The sequence below is a fragment of the Mirounga angustirostris genome, unplaced genomic scaffold (genome assembly GCF_029215605.1).
Source record: "Mirounga angustirostris isolate CCGP_5_RB_7025 unplaced genomic scaffold, mMirAng1.0.hap1 SCAF_4, whole genome shotgun sequence".
NCBI lineage: Eukaryota > Metazoa > Chordata > Mammalia > Carnivora > Phocidae > Mirounga > Mirounga angustirostris.
Genome location: NW_026991712.1, coordinates 171439333 through 171453785, shown reverse-complemented (window position 1 = coordinate 171453785; position 14453 = coordinate 171439333). Strand labels below are relative to the sequence as shown.

At 49.1% G+C, this 14453-nt stretch overlaps 1 protein-coding gene across 1 annotated transcript in view; it reads right to left on the bottom strand.

Annotated features, from left to right (window-relative positions):
- The window catches only part of LOC123859940 (RH-like protein), a 32961-nt gene that overhangs the window by 3575 nt on the left and 14933 nt on the right, over nt 1-14453 (bottom strand). Inside the window, exons 4-8 of the mRNA XM_054513232.1 lie at nt 11590-11740; nt 10669-10835; nt 9029-9166; nt 6687-6820; nt 664-743 (exon numbers count right to left, since the gene is read on the bottom strand). Of these exons, the coding sequence (XP_054369207.1) occupies nt 664-743; nt 6687-6820; nt 9029-9166; nt 10669-10835; nt 11590-11740 (670 nt within the window). The remainder of the gene's footprint in view (nt 1-663; nt 744-6686; nt 6821-9028; nt 9167-10668; nt 10836-11589; nt 11741-14453) is intronic.

Below are 14453 nucleotides of genomic sequence, written 5' to 3'. Positions count from 1 at the left end.
GTGCCCTGGGGCGCCTGGGTGGCTCAGTTGGTTAAGTGACTGCTTTCGGCTCAGGTCATGATCCTGGAGTCCCGGGATCGAGTCCCCCATCGGGCTCCCTGCTCAGCGGGGAGCCTGCTTCTCCCTCTGACCCTCCCCCCTCGTATGTACTCTCTCTCATTCTCGCTCTCTCAAATAAATAAATAAAATCTTAAAAAAAAAAAAAAAGGAATAGTGCCCTGGCTCATAGTAGATATTGAATAAATACTTGCTGAACAAAATAATAGTATGGGTATTCTCAGGGAGTGAAGGTAAACTTTTTGGCATATGGGTTTCCTTGGCTTGCTGTACAAAATTGGGTGAAATCACCAGCCCTGAGCTCAGGAGACTGTAATGTCGCCACTTGCTGCTACTTGTAACCTCCAGAAAGTCTCTTACTTTGTCTGGCCCTCAGAGTCCACACCTCTGACAGGTGACCTCTGAGGGCCCTTCTAATTCTGAAATCATGTGATTCTGTTTTTGTTGTTAATCAAGGTCTGAGCCCCTTTGCATCATTTAGCTTGAGCTGTGGGGGTTCACAGAGAAGGGGATGGGCACAGATACATGTGGCCGTGGGCCAGATGCCCTCTGGCCTCAGGACCTGTGCCCTGGGCCATGGGGGAAGGAGGGTCATCTCACACTTACCTGTCAAAACACCAGCTATCAGACCTGAAGCCAGGGCCAAGCTGAGTGTCCCAGTGCCAATGAACAACTGGTAGCTGATCCTAGAAATGACAAAGCGGGGTATAGTCACATTCAACCATCAGAGTGCAGAGGTCATTGGGGTCAAGAAGGACTGTTTGCAACTCCTGTGATGCTGTCAGGAAGGGCTATCAGAAGAATAATTCCTCTCCCCAGGTAACCCATTCCCCTGCCGTGTTCCTGCAAAGCCACACAGACATGGAGGAGGGAAAGGGGGGATTCCAAGATCCTCTTTGGCTGCCTTCAATTCTCGGAAACCATGGATGATGAATTTGACCAGGAGGCAGAAAACCCAGGTTCAAGTCCAAGGACTGTAACTAGCTGCATGATCCTGGGCAAGTCACTTAACCTCTCTGAGCCCCAAGTTCCCTCATGAGGCAATTAATGATGAAAGTTCTGTTTCCATCAGGGCAAGGTGGAGTAGAGCTTGGCTGTCAGGCTCATCTCCCCGGCCCACCCCTGTTGAACATACTTCCCTGTCCTCTCTCTTTCTAGGCGACCCCAGGACCTCACTCTAAACTATGAAGTAGCCTGGGAGGACATCTACATGACCTTGCAGTAGGCAAAGATTTCGTTTTTTTTTTCTTTTTTTAAAGATTTTATTTATTTATTTATTTAAGAGAGAGAGAAAGCAAGAGACAGAGCGAGCATGATCGGGGTGGTGGGGGGCTCAATCCCAGGACCCTGAGATCATGACCTGAGCTGAAGGCAGACGCTTTAACCGACTGAGCCACCCAGGCACCCCTAGGCAAAGATTTCTTAAATAGGACTCACAAACGTGAAGGGAACAGTGATGAATTGAACTGTGTTAAAATTAAGAACTTCTGTCCGTCAAAAGATACCATTAAGGTGAAAGATAACCCACAAAATGGGAGAAGATATTTATGATACATTTATATAACAAAGACTCTATATCCAGAATTCCTACAAATCTATAAGAAAAAGGCAGAACAATACAACAGAAAGATGGGCAAAAGAACTTGGACAGATATTTCAAAAGAGAAGATGTTCAAATGTCCAGAGAGCCAATGAAAAGTGCTGCACTTAATTGGTCATCAGGGAAATTAAAATTAAATTGATGTTTGATGCTTAAGTGGATAAACTTAAAGAGAAGGAAAATATGGGGTGTTGGAGAATATATGGGGTAAAGGGAACTCTTGGGTGCCATGGGTGATTAGACTGGCACAGTGGAAAACTGGTAATGTCCTCTCAAATGGATCATATGAATGCCATGATCCAACAGCTCTGCTTCTAGGCATTTACTCAACAGAAGAGCATTTGTATGTACTAAAAAAAAAGTGCTAGAATGTTCATAGCAGCCATACTAGAATGTTCATAACAGCTCCAAACCAGAAAGAACCCAAATGTTCATCAGTGATGGAGAAATTGTTTTGTATTCACAGAATGGAACACTTATTTTAACTGTTTCTTAGATTCTGTATTTGTCTACATGGCACTCATTTATCACAGGGCCCAACTAATGGCCGAAATTGTTTACCGCTCTCTCTCCAGCAAGTCAGCTTTCATGGGAGTGCAAAATTCATATTATAAACCCCCTGACCACAAACTCTAACACATGCTTTCAGTTCCTGCCCAAGAGGGGACTCCCGCCCCTCCCCCCCACTACCCCACTGCCATCAACCTGAAGGCATATAGTCTCAGTTCCCCTCTCTCTCTGCTGCCTGGTCCCTGGGTGTAATAAGGTTTTGTGGGGCCCTACATGGTGTATTGAGCCTCTCATTTCTAGGACAACTGTAACATTAAACTTTTCCTTCAATGACATTGACCTCTCCATGTCATCACTCAAGTCACCTTTATGAAGTAAACCCCAGCACAATTCTATACTCTACCCCAATGAAAATGAACAATCTACAGAGATACTCAACAATGTGGGAGAGTCTCACAACTACAATGTAAAGTCAAAGCCAGGCACACAAGAGCACAGACTTCCTGTAGGATTCCACGTACATGAAGGACAAAGGCAGGCAAAACTGACTGATGGTGTTAGAAGTCAGGGTCACGGTTGCCCTGGGATGGGACAAGAAGGAGTTCTGGGTGCTGATTACATGGGCGTGTCAGAAAATTCATCAAGTGGTGCTCTGAGGATATTTGCCCTTCTCTGGATGTAGATTATACTACAAAAACGTTTTGTTTTTATTTTTTATTTTTTTATATTTTAGGATTTTATTTATTATTTATTTGAGAGAGAGAGAGAGAGAGAGAGAGCATGAGGGGGGTAGGGTCAGAAGGGAGAAGCAGACTCCCTGCTGAACAGGGAGCCCGATGCGGGACTTGATCCTGGGACTCCAGGATCATGACCTGAGCTGAAGGCAGTTGCTTAACCAACTGAGCCACCCAGGCGCCCAAAAACGTTTTGTTTTTAAAAATAAGATTAAGTGGTAGCATAGAAGCTAAATCTAAATCTGCTAACCCCCCAGTTCACTCTCTCCTGATGCCATCTGAAAGCAGCAATGGATGACACAGAGCTAGCCATAATGACAGTCCCCACGCAGGGTGGGCTCCCCTGCACCACACCCTCTGCTCCCCATGTTTACCATCTGGTTTCATATGATGCTGGAGCAGCCCTCTGAGTGAGCTGTCAGCATCCCTGTTCCACAAATGGGAAGATCCAGGTTAGGAAAGTGAACCAGAGTCTCCAATGTCACATGGCTTGGCATGGGTGGCTCTTGGGATTCAAACCCCATCTACCCACGAAGGCCAGACAGATCTTTCCCAAATTTCGGCATCTGTGAGTTACCTTCACAAATTTAGCCATATTGACATTCCAAGGATACTATTTTTTTAAATATTTTTCTTTAAATGGACTTTTTTTTTTTACATTTAAATAAATGTATTTAAAAGGAAACTTTGAGTCACCAGTGTAAATGGTAGAGAAATGGGAGGTCACTGTAAAAAGATACAGTGCAAACAAAGTGTTGCTAAAATCTCCCCCAGATGCAGCCTGAGCACGTGTCTCAGCCAGAGGCTGCCTCGCTGGCCTTCCAACCTGACGTCAGCTTGCCTCAGAAGCACAGAGGCACTTAGCACATGAGTGCAGGTTTTCTCCCTGATGCAATCCAAGGACTGAATAATTGAAAAACAGCATCTGCCCTGCATGATTCAATGTTATTTAAGTGTGTCTCTACACCACTTAAATCCCACAGTTTGTGAAACCCTGCCCCATCCCAGCGGCAAGCACGTGACCCGTTCACATTTGCTCCCATGAATAGGAGCTCGGCAAACACTGTGGAATGAATGAAAAGCCAACCGTGTTGCCCAATGACACGAAGCTAATAAACAGTTGCTCCACGTGTCACGTTAAGTGTTCTGACTCCCAGCTAGTCCTTTGTCCCTCTTTCTATACACAGAGGTGTTTCTCCTGTAGAAGCAGCAGTAGCAAGAATCATCATGAAGACAAGAGGGTGTTCCCTCCATGCTGAATCTTCACAGCAGCCCTGGGACGCAGATCTTATTATCCCATCATGCAGATCAAAGCTGAGACTTGAAGAGAGTTTGAGTATACTGTGCCTAAGATCACACGGCTGGTAAATGGAACCCTCCCTGAAGCCTGTGCCCTTGACTTCCAGCTGACCAGAGGCCTCCCTAAGAGAGGTCATTGCTGTCGCTATGTCCTTCCCTTTGCCGGGTTCCTGCAGAGGAGAGAGGACAACTCCTTGGTACTCTACTGTCCCATCCTGGTGAGACCTGACTCGCAGAGGTGTGCAAGAGCCCGCTCCCAGGGGCGGGTTGACCGACCCCTGTTCTCAACCGTTCCCAACCCCCAGTTCAGTGATAGCCCCTCCATGGTTACAGATGAGAGTATCTGCCCCTCTGCAATCAGGGCTTTGTTTTCCTGGAGAGCAGGTTGTTAGTCCTTTAGTAGCACACCATTGGTTGGCTGACCTTTGTTTTTTGTTGTTTGTTTTGTTGTTGTTTGTTTGTTGTTGTTTGCTCTAGGCTCGTAGTCTCAAACTAGCTTGCAGGAGAATCCCCTAGAGGGCTGGTTGACCCACAGATTGCTGGGGCCCCATCACTAGATTTCTAACAGTGCAGGTCTGGGTTAGGGTAGGATTTGCATTTCTAGCAAGTTCCCGGTGATGCTAGTGCTGTTGAGAACCACTGCGCTAGGAGAGCTACAGAAGCACAGAATTAAGGAGCTAGAAGGGTAGGTGGTTCAGAAATCACAGGCTGGCCACCCAGGAACAGAATTTGGCCCACACAATGTTTCTAATGACTCTGAATCTTTTGCCAATGCTTGGGAGCGCAGGTGCGTAACTCTGGATTTCTGGTTTCTCTTAAAAAGTCATGAGACCTGGGGCGCCTGGGTGGCTCAGTTGGTTAAGCGACTGCCTTCGGCTCAGGTCATGATCCTGGAGTCCCGGGATCGAGTCCCGCATCGGGCTCCCTGCTCGGCAGGGAGTCTGCTTCTCCCTCTGACCCTCCTCCCTCTCATGCTCTCTCTATCTCATTCTCTCTCTCTCAAATAAATAATAAATAAAATCTTAAAAAAAAAAAAAGTCATTAGACCTGGGGACACTGAGCCTGGGTCCCGGCACCGTCATGGTTGCCTGGTGCTGAATTCAGAGCAATTGCCCACGATTTCCCAGCCTCCTCTCGCTGCTCTCTTTTTGTAACCTTACCTGCCTGGCCCCTACAGTCACCTGAGCTTTACAGAGAGGGACTCAGGGGCTCAGAGAGAGGCTGAGTTGCACAACTGTTAAAACAGTGGCAGACACATCATTGGAGCCCATCCCTATGGTGTCTTGCTTCACGCAGACCATCTCCTCCCCACCCGGAGGTGGGATTCCCCCTTACCCCAAGCAGTTTAAGGAGGGCTGTCTCACATGCTGTATGTGATTCCTATAATGTGGGGCTGTGGCCATCTCTGTTGTTCGAGCTAGAAGGGACCCAGCCCTCCGTGGTTTCTCTGAGCTGCCTCCAGATGCGATGAGCTCCTCATCACCTTCACTTCAGGCGCTCATCAGCTGTACAGCTGCACTCCAGCCGAGTGACTTAGGGCAGATAACTCCCCATATGTGTCGTATCTTAGTGTATGATAATAATACATCTCGGGTCGGGGTGCGAGGATTAAATGAGATGACGCATGTGATGCTTTTAGCAGAGGCCTATTGGCACCTAGAGAGCAGTCCATAAGCAGTGGTGGTTGTCACCAGGACTATTATTATTGTTATCACTGTATCAGTTCATCTGGAAAAATCTATCCCTGTATCATGCCCAAGTCACTCTTTCATTTTATGTGAGCCACGCCCAGAAGATACTCACACAACCTCTGGGAGGTGATGGCCAGGTCTCGGGTATGTCAAATCGGCCACTGGCGTCCATTGTCCGGAGAACATAGGCTCTGACCCTAGTCCCAAGGCCCACGTTCCTGCCTCACAGCAAGACCTTGGCCAAGCTCCTTCTCTCTCTGGGGCCTCAGGGATGGGCTGTGCTTAGCATATTCCTACATTAAAGTATTAAATCCTTTTAACCACAAGGTGTCTGGCCGCAAGCACCTGGCCTCCAAGCACCCTATGAGGAGAGGCTCTGTCATTATCTGCGTTTACACCAGGCAATGAGGCTGAGAGAGACTAGGTAGCACACCCAGCTAGTAAGAGGTCAAGATGAGTCTGACTCCATGACACACTCTTCACCATGACCTAAACCACCAGGGGTTAAACAATGGACTCAGCGGGCTTGGGCCCAATTGACCTGCTCTGTCTACATTTTGGGGGCAGGACTCACAACTGTCTGCCTTTGCCCAGCATCTAAGCTGTCCTTTTTGGAAAGAAGACATGGCCTGGAGAGGTAGAGGTTAGGCAGAATGTATTAATAAATCTGCCAGCAAATATTTGTTAAGGTCTGCGGAGTGCCTGGCTCTGAATGCATACACCTCAGCTGAGGGCTTTGGGCATGTTTCTTCCTGAGTTGGACGGGGTGCGAAGGGGATAAGCCAAGTCACTTACATGGACTGCTTGGTCCAGGTGACCTCATAGATTATCAGCAGAATGTAGGCGATTCCCCCGAGCAGACCTGGCAAGCCAAAGGAGTAGTGCACGCCGCAGGTGTCGTGGATCCCCAGCACACGGTTAAAGTATTCCTGGAACGAACGTCAGATAAGCAGATGTACATGAAAGACTGATATCCCCTATCCAGGCTTTCCACAGATCCTTGGCATCCAGGGCCACCCACAGGGGGTAGGCTTTGGGGCTCACCTCCACAAGGGCTCCTCAGACCTGAATGCGTACTTGCATCACGTGGGGGGCTTGCGAAGCTGCAGAGTCAGATTAGTGGGCCTAGGGCCTGGGATTCTGCACTTCTCACAAAGTTCCAGGTAATGTCAATGCTACTGGCCCCCTGACCACCCTTCCAGAAGCAAGGGCCTAGCCCAGGCCCTACTCACACATTGGGCTGATACTTCTGTATTGTGCAAAGGCCCTAGGATGTTAGCAGCATCCCTGGGCTCCACCCTTGAGATGCCATGAGCAACCCTCGCACCGTGTGTTAACCAAAAAAATGTCTCCAGGTAGAGTCAAAAAGTCCCCAGAGGGTGATTGAGACCCGCTGGTCTAGCCCAAATGTAATTGCTATCCCAAAGACAACATGACTAATGAGAAGAAAAGAATCTGACCGCCCGCCCCCCCTCCGGACTCTCCTTCAGCACCCCTTCCCCTCCACCACTTAGCCTCCCAGGGGACCATGAGCCAACAAATGTGGATACAAATGCAAATAGGACAGGTGAGTTTCCCCCTTGGGATCCCCCACTGTCTTCAGAATAAAAACCCAGACTCCTCAAGCTGCCCAGGAGCCACACCTGAGTATCTCCCATCTCTCAAGACTGTGGTCCCACCACACTCCCAGGTGAACCCAGGGCTTCAGCGTCTATTTCCTGGCTGGGCCATCTGCTCTTCTCACCACTGAGCCTTTGAACACACTGTTCCTTCTGTCTGGAATACATTTCCCTTTACTTTGCCTGGCTAATATTAGTCATCTGTCAACACTCGGCTGAGACACCCTCTGCTCCAGGAAGCATTTTCTGATCCAACTGAGGCTGGTTTAGATGTGCTGTGCTATGTTCATTTGTCCATTGCCCTCACTACACTATAGCTCAGGGAGCAGGACACATGTTAAAACATATGTGCTGAATGAATGAAGGGACGGATGAATGAGTGAATCATCTCTGAATCGTTCCCCCACTGATGGAGTCAAGGAAACAAGCACAGAGAGTGGACGCCCAGCCTGATGAGAATTTACGCAGGTTTCCCTGCGCACTTCGGCCTTTCATCATAGGGCCTCAAAGCACAGGAGATAAAAGACATTCATTGCAATTCCAAAGATGAAAAGCAGGCTATCCCATCGCTGGTCAGACGAGACTGTTGGTACATCTTCCCCTATTCTGGAGTGAAACTGCCTCCCTGAATATCCATTTTTCATCCAAATTCAGCTTCTTGAGCCACCCAAAAGTCTACTCCTTTCTCCTCTACCAAGGCTTCAAACCCACAAAGAGTTGCTGCTCTGAAATTATTTCTCTTAGAAGTGTATTATAACAAATTGGCTATCATGGGGTATGCTGGTATTATCAGCACCTGCTGGATGTTGAAGGAAGAAAAGCCCATCCACTTAGAAGAACTAAACAATCAGAAGTAGACATGGCCTGGGTTAGCCCAGCATCCCTCTTCCGGCTGCTGCCCCCCCACCCCATTCACATGGCTCACGGGCAGCAGCTGTGTACGTATATTATGCTCGGGTCCCCCACATTCCCAGCCAAAGATAAGCACACTGTCCAAACTAAGCCCATGAGTCCCTTCTCCAGAACACTTGGGAATGGGGCCGAGAAATTCCACCCAGCTGCTTTCCTGAAGAGCAAGACTACATTCCACCATGTGGAGCAGGAGAAGGAGAAGGGGAAGGAAGTCTACAGAGTGAGAATAAAGCAGATACTCATGAAAAGCAAAGAAAGAAGAAGAGCGGATACTTCTTGGGTTCCTCACAACATTCCTGTCCCTGGTGTCAGCCAATCCTGGGTTCCCAGCAGCATCCCTGTCCTTGGGTTCTGTGACACCCCAGTAGCCTTACAATACTCCCCCCTGTGCCTGAGCAAACATGAATGGGTTCTGTTACTTGCTCCCCCAGATCCTAACAAATACACAGTACAACCTGGGTGGGTCGCTCACCCAAGCTCTGAAGCCTGCCTGAGAAGGTGCCAACGTCTGCCTCGTGCAGCCCATGACACCACACGACGGCCCACCATGCTCCCAGGGCCCTGCTGGTCTAAGCCAAATCAGGTGGTAGCAGCCCAGCTCCTTACCGGCAGGCACAGGGCTCCCCCGATGGAGATCAGTCCAGCCATAAAGCCCAGCAGCATGGCGAGCCAAGGAGAAGTGATCAGATGACACGAAGGGCCCACAGCCACACCTCCAGCCAGTACCGCATTGTGGATATGAGTCTGCAAAGAAAGTGCTTGTGGACGAATGAAGTGAGGTACAAAGAGGACAGCATCTTGCCCAGAGTTACTTGGTAAGCTGGTAGCAAGCAACACTGTCATGTCTTCCCTGCTTCACTGGCCCTGAAACCATCCCCTCCTCTCTGCTGAGACTACAGGACCTTCATCAATGGTTTTATCTTACTCCACTTCTCAGGCTCAGTGAGCAGTCACCCTGACTGGGAGGCAATGAACTTGAAAGTGTATCCTAGCCACCCTCACACCTATGAGCGATGTGTCCTTGGGCACTGAGCCATTCATGCTTCAACTTTTGCACCAGAAGAACGGGGTTTTGATTGTACCTACTTAATACGGTTATTGTTAAGACTGAACGAGTTACCACATGGAAGACTCTGAGCCAAGGGCTCAAGAAATATAAGCCATTATTATTGTTTTTACTATTTTTATCATTATTATTGGCTATTTGGTGTTTACACCACCCTGTACTACTGGATCCAGCTTTAACCAGCTATCTCTCGTTCCTGGGTCACATCTCCGCTATGTCCTTTGATCCCCTAGACCTGGGGCCTTGCTTCGCTTTCATGCTACTTCCCTCTGCCCTCCCAACTCTAACCAGGTCTTGGAGCTCTGGGGCCTGGGACCAGCTTCTGGGCTTCCCTGACCTTCTGGCCACACCTGCCTCCCTAGATGTCCCTACCTTGTCTGATCCTAGACTCCCTGTCACCATGGAGCTCCCCCAGAAAGACACTCACTCCCCTTAGTGCTTAACCTGTCCTGCATGGCCACATTCTGTCCACTCTAGGCCCTGCTGTCTCTCTAGACTTTTTCCCACCACCTCTGGCTGGCTGGCCTCATACCTGATCGTCATGGAAACTTGTTTCATCTTTAGCTCTACCCTTTCACCCGTCTCTCTCTCCACCCCCAAAACTCACACACAGTCTCCTGGCTACATTGGTAACATGGCTACTGTTTGCCCAGCACTATTTCCCCCATAGAGCACTTTATGTGCATCGCCTCTTCATTTCCACCTTACATATGAGCCAGTTGTGGCTCCAGAGGTGTAAGTGGCTTGATCAGGGTCACACGGCTAGGGTAATAACATCCTTCTTTACCTCCAATTCCATTCATCCCATTCTTGAAATTTCTTAGGGGAAGGGGAGAGCCCGGCTGATTCTATTCTAGCTCTTCTCTGCTGACTCTTGCTCATGGTGGCTGGCTTTAGTAACTAGCAGAAACAGGGTTCACACCCACCCGTCTGTTTGGTGTCAACACTGATAGACTTAATCATTCCCCTCAGAGAGCCTTTGATCATTTCATAGTCTCCAAATTCCACCTCCATTTTGATAAGCCAGTGCCCTTCCCCTTGCTCCAGGACACTGCAGACAAGTCTCTGTCACCCGGAATACTTTTTCCCACCCTGTGGGGCTGGTTCTGGAACAGGGGGCATGAATATGTGTCCAGCCTAGAAGACCTGAGTGCTGCCCAAGGGGCAACCCCCTCCTCACCATGTTGATCTTCCCTTGGGGGCGAGCCAAGGCCGACATTGAGATGGCTGTCACTGCGCTGGACGCGACAGCATAGTAGGTGTTGAACACGGCATTCCTCCTTTCCTTTGGAATATCCAGCAGAGCGGAGTTGAAACTCGGCCAGAATATCCACAAGAAGAGGGTTCCTGGGGGCCAGAGAGGGTCAGTGGCCAGAGCCAGCACTGCTACTCCAAAGCCTGAGCCTGCGGGGGCTTCCTGGAGCAGGCAAGTCTCAGCTTTGTCCCTTTTTAGTTATGTGACTTTTGGGGCAAGTCATGTCTCCTCTGAATTCTCAAGTTGATAGGGCCCAGCTAACATACTTCACGGGCAAAAAAACAAAGGCCCAGAGAGTTTAAATCACCAACCCCCAGGCCTCCTGAGCCCAGCTTGTGATGGCCAAATGCTTATTCTGAAAATGTAATGTGCCACTTTGATTTTGGCCTCGCGGCTGGCTGTTGGGTCACCTACCGCCTGGCTCACTGCCCAATTTCCTCTCGGCTTCTCCCACAGTCAGGCTTCTGCATTTCCGCTGGGCTTTGCCAGATACGCCAGTATTAGTAGTCTCTTCCCCACCCTCTCCCTCTCTCCACTGCTGGCCTCTCCCTTCTCCACTTGTCCAGTTCCCTCCCTTCGCTCGATGATAAAAGGATTAGGCAAACTGATCTAAACTCAAGGGTAACGCGTCTCCCCTCTCCTGTGGATATTAATGAAGAGCGTTGCCCTAAAAGGGATTGTGAATCCATCCAACACTAGTTGGGGAGCTGAGTCATCATGGAGGGGCTCTGAGCACCCTGGGCAGGTCGGTAAAGGAGGGAGATTTTCCCACAGAGCCATCAGAGAGCCTCTCGCTAACTCCAAGGGAGAGACCCCCCCTCCACACACACCCCACCTTGTCCTCACCCAGCATGGTAAACAAACTGGAGCTCTTTGTTGTCTGATTCTTCTCCTCCGTCACTCTCTCATTCAGAGACCTCGAGAGGAACCAGGCCACCATCAGCCCAAAATAGGTTGCAAACACGTGGATGTGCATCATGCTTACGTGGTTGTCCATCTGCAACAAAGCCAGCAGGGCGGCGAATGCCCACAGCCCCTGCCCACAGGCCAACCCCCGTTCCTGGGAGACAGTTCCGAACTTCACTCAAGTTCAGAAGGTGTGACTTGGAGTCATGACACTGGTGTTTGGAGCCTCCCCAACCCAGCAGTTCCCCTTTCAGAGAAGACCCAGGAGAGACCCAGGAGCAGCCATGGATTTATTCCAGGGAAGTTGCTGGTTTGGCCTTATCAGTAGCTCTTAAATGCTTTTGGCTGAGATCTACTTAGGTGAGGCAAAAAGTCACATGGACATGCACCCCCACTGCTTCCTACTTTTCAGCAGAATTTGTGGAGTGATGAGTGATATAAACTCTGCAGCAGGAAGCAGCCAGACTTTTTATAATATGAAGCTAAAGTCTTTAGTAAATTCTAGCCATATGCTAATTTTGCTTTATGAATATCAAAGTTAGTAATCTTTAATAACTCACTTGGTGGACTACTGGTAAGTCCTGTCAACTCTGCCTTCAAAAAATATCCAGAATTGGCAGAATTTTTACCACCAGGCTTCACTGACCCCACCTTGATTTAAGCCCCACCATCACCACCACCTCCAAATTATTGCAGTAACCTTCTAACTGGTCCCCCCCCCCATTTCCACCCTTGTCCCTCTACTGACTACCCTCCACACAGCCGCCAGAGTGACCCTACGAACATCTAAGTCAGTTCATGGCCATCTCTGCTCAGAATCTCCCAATGGTTCCTCTCTCGCTCAATTCAAAGTCCACGTTCTGGCTATGACCTGTAGAACCCTGTGTGACCTGCTCTCCCCTAACCTCCCTGACTTCATTTCCTGCTCCACTCCTGACACACTCTCCTCGCTCTTCCTCCAACCCACAGGCATGCTCCCACATCAGTCCCACTTCACTCTGGCTTTTCCAGTGCGTGGAATGCAAGGTGGAGGGAGTGGCCCACCCTGGGTGCAGGCAGTAAGGGGGTGCATTGGAGAATTTAAAACGATAATAAAAACTATTAGAAGTCTGTCTGCTTTTTATTATTACCCCGTGCCAACAATTCTAAACACTGTGGGTGATAAAATACTCCTGGAAGAGGCAGACCACTACCCCCCACCCCCGCCCTTGACCTGCCACTGTGCTCAGGCACCCACGTGGCTTGTGCACTCCCCGCCTTCATGTCTCTACTCAGAATTACTTGGGGAAGCCTTCCCTGGCCACCTTATTTAACATTTTATCCCCCTCTCGATTCTTCATATCTCCTTTCTCATTATATTTTCTATCTAACATGCCCTATCATTTGCCTACGTTGATTGCTATTGGCAGTCTTTCCTTCTGGAATGGAAGGTCCACCACAGTAGCATTTTCCCACTGCCGAAAAGATGCCTGGTACATAATAGGCACGGAATAAATATTTGTGAAAAGGAATGAGTGAATGGGAAGGATACATTCACACCTTTCAGGCATACATGAAAATGAAGTCGCCTGGAAGAACTGAAAAGAGGTCTTGCATTTTTAATGTCTGAGGTCTCCCAAGCATCCAGGAACCACACGTGGGGATGACTGGAGTGGAACCCTACACTCATTTCTGGAGTCGCCGCCACTGAAGCAGCTCTGGTTGCTGTCTCTGGTTTTCCCCGAGCCTTTCCATTCAATAAACCCAGGCTGAACTGACGTTTTTAGGTAAAGCAGCCAACTCTCAAAATCAGTGCTGAATCCTCCCCGGCACCAACTAAACTGGAGTCAAAGCCACAAAGAGAGGAGACCATATGGCCTTGCATCACTGCAGCCCTTTAAAAGTAGGAAAACAGGGCGCCTGGGTGGCTCAGTCCTTAAGCGTCTGCCTTCGGCTCAGGTCATGATCCCAGGGTCCTGGGATCGAGCCCTGCATCGGGCTCCCTGCTCGGCAGGAGGCCTGCTTCTCCCTCTCCCGCTCCCCCTGCTTGTGTTCCTGCTCTCGCTGTGTCTCTCTCTGTCAAAAAAATAAATAAAATCTTAAAAAAAAAAAAAAAAGTAGGAAAACATTTACCACGCCCGGCCCGCAGGGAGCTTTCCAGCTCTAGGAATTCACCTCTTTTTCTGGACTGGCCACGTGTTCACTGCGTGACCCGCCCTCCACGCTGGCTGCAGCTGATTGGGCCAAAGCAGACACGTGGCTGCGTGAGCCAATCAGGTTCTTTCTTACTGGACCCTAGAACTGGGACCAGCTCAGAGAGGAGGGCAGGATCCTGCAGGATCTGGGACTTAGAAGCCCGGAAACGAAAGGGGTGGAGAGAACATGTTCTCCACTGAGGAGAATGCTGATGTGCACAGAGAGGAACAGAACCAAAAGATGGAGAGCATGAACTACCTAGGATCTTAAAGGCTTCTCATATACAATTCCAGTCCTGAGTCTGACTGCTACTCCTGCCCTTGGTGGTCCCCTCTTTCTGCCTAAAAAAAGTTCCAGTGCAGTTTTCTTCCTTGAAACCAAGGAGTTGCAGTTAGTTCTTATGGTAAGCAGAGAGGGAAAAAAATGAAAGTATGTCTGGGTGACTCCGTGAGCCCATAGTTAAATGAATGAATGAATGAATGAATGAATGCCTGAATGGAGGAGAAAAGAAAATTCTTTCTTACAGCGGACTGCGTTATAACTAATGGTTGTGGAAGGGAAGATGGAATTAGAAAACCAATACTGGGGGCGCCTGGTTGGCTCAGTCCTTAGAGCATGTGACTGTTGAT